General features: G+C 39.7%; 1 protein-coding gene across 3 annotated transcripts in view; it reads right to left on the bottom strand.

Annotated features, from left to right (window-relative positions):
• The window catches only part of arhgap4a (Rho GTPase activating protein 4a), a 24,353-nt gene extending 20,924 nt beyond the window's left edge, over positions 1 to 3,429 (bottom strand). Inside the window, exons 1-2 of one of the 3 annotated variants that reach the window (XM_017487609.3) lie at positions 3,123 to 3,429; positions 1,587 to 1,676 (exon numbers count right to left, since the gene is read on the bottom strand). In XM_017487609.3, coding sequence (XP_017343098.1) covers positions 1,587 to 1,650 — 64 coding nt within the window. In that variant the 5' untranslated portion in view covers positions 1,651 to 1,676; positions 3,123 to 3,429. Of the gene's footprint in view, positions 1 to 1,586; positions 1,677 to 1,788; positions 1,967 to 3,122 lie in introns of those variants that run through there. The other 2 variants (XM_017487608.3, XM_017487607.3) reach the window with 2 other exon arrangements.
• Between the last annotated feature and the right edge of the window lie 2,596 nt (positions 3,430 to 6,025).

Here is a 6,025-nt window from a genome sequence, read left to right as displayed (position 1 = left end):
CTACACCGTCTCATTACGGAGAAGACTGGACACTGCTAATCTCTATGAAGTTCAGACTGACTATATCTGCAAAAAAAAAAAAAAAAGAAAAGTTACATGCAGTTTAAATGTGAACAACAGATTACTAAAACTGCTGAAGTAGACCTTCCCAAATCTATAGACCGGATCCATCAGCAGTTTTTTTTGTTTTGTTTTCTCTTTCAGAGCGCGAGTTCCACTTTTTGACTACAAATTTGCTGAACTTGGTGTAAGTCAATGAATACTCGCATATTAGCTTAGTTTAAACAAATACTAATATCTTTTAGCAATGCTTTTGTTCTATGCACACACACACACACACACCCTCCCCTCCCCCTCCCCCTCCCCCTCCAGAGTGACTGTGCCTGTATGGGTCTGAAAGGTTATACAGAAAAATTCCTATTTAACTCAACTTCCCTTGCCAGTCACCCAGGCAGTCAGTCAACCCCAGGATGTAGTGCGCACACATGTGAGGGTTACAGTTCAACAAAATATTCTCCAGCAAACTATTTCTGCTATTTATTTTTCTTAAATAATGCCAAAAAAACTCAATTATTGGCACCCTTACAACTAATATTTAGTAAAGCCTCCCTTGGTGAGAACAATTCTGACCGTCTTGCTATAGACACTTGAAGACAGATCCTAAACCAGTCTTTGAAGCTCCTTTATTTAAAAAAAAAAAAAAATATATATATATATATATATATATATATATATATATATATATATATATATATATATATATATATATATATATATTAGATTTCCTTTCCAAAACTTTGATGTTGTGTTCCTCTAACTCAATGATCACCAACCCTGAAGACTTTAGCGCCAACCATAATCGTGCCCACCTGACCATCTAATCGTCGCCTTAAGAAGTCCTTAGTCAACTAAAACAGCTGTGTTTGATGTTGGTTGGAGATGGAACCTGCAGGAAAGTAGATCTCAAGGAACAGGGTTGGTGAGCACTGCTCGCCTTCATCAGGAATATTGTTAAGAATGTAAAAATGCTTTCATTTGTTTAACACTTCATTCCCGGCATGATTCCGCTTGTGTAATTGTGTAGCGTTGATGTGTTTCTTATTATTCTAAAACAGAAGTAGACTAAAATAGTCCTAATAAATAAATAAATAAAAATATATTAAGAACCCTAATTAAGAGCAGGTGTGTCCAAAATTCAACGAACATCCATCCATCCATCCATCTTCCATACCACTTATCCTACACAGGGTCGCAGGCAGCCTGGAGCCTACCCCCGGGGAACTCGGGGCACAAGGTAGGGGACACCATGGACGGGGTGCCAACTCATCGCAGGGCACAATCTCTCACACCCATTCAGTCCTTTAAGGTGCCAATAATTCTGGAGTTAACTCTATAGTTTAAAGATTCATTAGAGTTATCAAGTGAAATGTCTCTACCTCTACACTACACATCTGTCTGCTTTCACTCACCATCCTTTACTATAAAGGCCAGGATTTATTCTCAGCTGCTTAGAAATGTAATAAGCTGATAAAGTTATTAAAGAAATCAGAATGTTATTTTTAAACACATTTTCGCTTCTGTCCTACCTTTAATCTGTGTGTCATAGTCAGCGATTCCAGCTCTTCTCAGTTTGACATTGTAGGACGACATCGTAGCTCCTACTACATGGAACTCTGCTTTGAACACAAAATGGCGAAATAACATCAGAAAACAGACGCATGTCGACGCGCATGCAGTCTGTCTGATCAGAGGTGACCACTGTTATGGCCTTGTGGTTGTTGTACATACTGGACTCCATCCAGTTCCAGCCGGCAGAACCATCCAATAGGCATTCAGACACGGGCTTGCAATGAAAATGATCCACACTGTCGGTATAAATGATCACACGGAAGATAACAGCCAACTCTATACGTGATCTTTCATTCAAAGCAACCCCCTGTATGCAACGCATGCCCCCAGATACACTGTACTGTTAAAAAAAAAACCCAAAAAAAGAAAAAAATTTTTTTTAAAAAAACCCTGGCACAGTTCACAGGAACTAAATATAGCATGTGCAAAAGTAGCAATGAGCTTACGTTTGTGAGGGGGTGTAATTGCAACACAATGGAGGTTATATTCATGTTCAACACAGATAACCAGAGAAACAACACCTGTGACGGTGACGGCTATACATCGGTTTATATAATACAATCGAACATATTAAACACTACTATATGATGCTGTAAAGATCAATTCAATCAGAATTACTTCTTGCGATGGGGAGAATAAGGTCACACGGTGTAATCTTATACACTAACTGCCTAAATGAATGTGTTCCATAAAGCTTTTACTCATACTATTTATATACTGTATGAGTGAAAGTGAAAAATCACTAATAGTGTGTCTAAAAATGCCAGAAAAGAGCCCAGTCATGTCAGGTATACAGTATCGGCGTGGATAGTATAGTGCGTATGTGTATGTGCTTCACTCTAGCGTGAACCGTGGTGACCGTGCATGCCGGGGTTAAACTGCAAAATTGTTCACTTGCGTTCGACGAGGTGACTGGTGCACCAGGCATCAGAAAAAGGGAAGAAAGTGTGTTAGCTTCCTGTGTTAGGAGCAACAAAAACTTACTCTCACCATGAGTCACCCCTCCCCTCTCTCTCTCTCTCTCTCTCTCTCTCTCTTTCTCACTCTCTATCTGTCCCTCTTTCTTTCTGTGAGCTATCATAGAAAAAAAAAAAAAGCTTCCTCTTTTCCCATAATTGAAATGAGCGAACTAAAATATAACCCATTCATATTGTATCACTGATGGCTGTTGATTATCAAGTGGGTGGAATATCTTCTTCTTCAAGCGCTCATTCCATTTCAGAATTCATTTCGTGCACCAAAGGGTCAGTGTTCATTTGAATTTGTCCAGACATATAGTTCTTTTCTGGATTAATCATGATTATAAAACCAAAAACGAAACCCTGCTGATTAACGATCCGGCTCATGCATCTAATACTAACATTAGTATGGTGAAGTGTGTGTTACACGAGCTCTTAAAAATGCCAATCTGTACGTACCCCATGCCATTACTGTACACGTACAGAAAACTCACACACTTGTTTTCTAGCACAGATGTTAAGTTGAAGACTTACCCAAGGCAAATTCTCTCCACCTCTCACATTGGCCTCCAGTGAAACCTTCAGAGACGTAACAAGTTGTGCTGTCAACCTTGCATTAATATGTAGCCTTGTAGACCAAACACACTGGGGATCTCTCACGCTCACACATGCGCCATCAGCAGAGCTGGTGCCCTGGCTTAAACTCACTCACGGACTGAGAAGAGAGAGAACAGTTTTTGAGTTCCTCCTCTGCTCTTGTTTCTGCCTACTCATTTTCACACACACACACACACTCTCTCTCTCTCTCTCTCTCTCTCTCTCGTGTCTCGAGTGTTCTTCAAGTCTAAGACTTTACACTTTTGGCAACTTTAGCACCCCCTACTTCTCCACTGTACTCAGGTTTAATCCTTGTTTGCTTCACCGAAGCGTGTTATGACTTGTCATTGACAGTGCTGTAGGGAAACAGCGAATGCCAGTTAAAATGTTAAATTGCCTGGAATTTTTATTTCCAACAATTCAACAGGGTTGAACCCAAGAGCAGCTACTACTAAGGACTTGCTCAGTGCTGCTAATGAAAGTTAAAAAGAGTTGCAATTGCATTGTATAATTCTCATGTGTTGTACACCGAGAGTGATTTTATATACAGTGTATTCGCATTCAATAGACTTCTCAAAGCAGTTCAATCCTGAGCTCTGGCTCGGGTCTGTGTGGAGTTGCATGTTCTTGCTGGTTCGGCATGGTTTTCCTCCAACCTCCCAAAAACATGCCAGTAATCAGTTGGCTACTATGATTGATCCCTAGCTGTGGATGTGTGAGGACTGGCATCCCATTCAGGGTGATTCCTGCCAGCTCACACCCAGACTGAAAAACGGCTTCTGAAGATGAATGATTTACATCCACTCACCACACACTTGATTCGTTCGGCAATTGTTCAAGCCGTTAATCAGGTATCAGCAGAGCAACGAATGCAGATACAGGTTGTTGGTGCCAGATATGCTCCAGGAATAGAGTTAATACAGAATGGTGCGACATCCAGTGAGCATGTTGTCGATGAGCGAGATCACAAGGGAAGCCGATATAACTGATATTTCATAATGGAGCGTTTTGGAAGTTGATTAGGGGGGGAAATTCTCCACACATAATCCATATGTATAGTAGCACTTTGCATGTCTGGGACATTTTATTTCTCTGGAAACTTCATGTCCTAGGCTTATCTTTCACCACATCCACGAACGACCTCATCTGATATCTGATATTGTCAGTGGAAAGGGTTTTTAAAATCTGCTGGGTTGAGAACAGTCCACCAACTATTGGTGGGAAAAAATGATCTATGGGATTTACAGGATCTCTACGTGGTGCACCAATAAGGTGGGTGTGTCTAATAAAGTGGCCAGTAAGTGGACGCGGTGTACAAAACAACACCGCCATTTCAGTGTCACTGACTATGTTCTAACAGTAGATTATCACCCATTTAATATCATGGTAGTCAGATGTTGGATCATTTCCACTGACGGATGGGATAGAGGGCGCCGACAATCCGGGCGTAACAGTGATCAACAAAATGCTCCATAAAAGAAAAAATTGTTTTGTAAATTAAAAAAAAATAGAAATATTACATTTACGTAAGTGTTCTTTGCTATTAAGCTGAAAAGTGAGTTGAGGTCAATCTATTGATCATTTTTCAGACGTTTTTACAATCTGGTTAAAGGTCACCTGTGATAACTTTAGGTGATCGGACAGGATTTGGAAAGACACACTGACAGAGTAAAACATTATCTCAGTAGAGTGATCGGATAGAAGCCGCTCATCAGTAAAAATCACATGATGGCTTGCATAGTGTTTGGAAACTTGAGAAATCAGATACTATGCTCTAAAAAAAAAATGACGTCACCTGCCAAATTCCATCCTTACAGTGAAGCATGGGGGTGGTAGCCTCGTGTTTTGGGGACGCTTTTAAGCTACAGGGATTGAGAAAACCTTGTGACGGGACGTAATTCCATAAAGTGTATTGAAAACCTATCTACAGTATTTTTACAGATTAAGGAGAAACGAAAGAGGAACAGATGAGTAATGTAATGTAGGAAAACGAGGAAAAAGTGAAGGCGTCGGAATACTTTCAAAACCCATGGTATAAATACGTACAAGTATACGTGAATACAAATCATGCACTATTACGTTATAGTTATCGGTTGATCCAGAATTCTACTTGCTGGTGCTGAGCATTGTGGGAAATACTTTTTAGGAACCTTTAAGCTAATAATCTGATATTCTGTAGCCTATGGCCAGGGGTCCACCGCACTTTGATTATATTAGAAATTCACTATTTTGGGGGTGGGGGTGAATTGTTTGAGAGGCACCCGATCATGTCTACACAGCCAGAGAGAAAACAACGCTGCTGCAGTGTCAAAACTGCGACAAGTGTGAAAAGAACAGGAAACATCAATGCACGAGCTAAAGAAAGCAAGCATCTGAAAGATTCAAACGAATAAAATGGAAAAAAAAGGAATAGAAATTGTGTAACTAGATTAATAAATAAATAAATCCAAAAACTAACTACATTTGAAGAATTATGACGATATAAAATATAATCATGACAAATGCAACTGTGTTTTGGCTAATCAAAAAAATAAAATAAAAAAATAGTCAGACTGTTTATCAGACACAACCATCAACCTTCCTGAGAATACAGTAACATAATGGCAAGTGTTGATCTACTCTAAGCAGACTCCATTCCACAAACATCTCAACAAAGCATCGTTACAGACTTATTGCTTGCTTTAATTACTTGCACTGTTAACTTTTTTATTTTGTGAGTAAATGCCAAAGATTAGCCATGCCAACTTTTTGTGCCGATGACGAGCTGGTTATGTGTGAAAAATGAACCACCCCCTCGCAACCCACGAGCAAAAAAGCTAAAAACACATTAACAATTCATA

The sequence above is a fragment of the Ictalurus punctatus genome, chromosome 15 (assembly GCF_001660625.3).
Source record: "Ictalurus punctatus breed USDA103 chromosome 15, Coco_2.0, whole genome shotgun sequence".
NCBI classification, from domain to species: Eukaryota; Metazoa; Chordata; class Actinopteri; order Siluriformes; family Ictaluridae; genus Ictalurus; species Ictalurus punctatus.
Note: the sequence above shows the minus strand (reverse complement) of the source record. Positions and strands in the feature narration are given on the sequence as shown.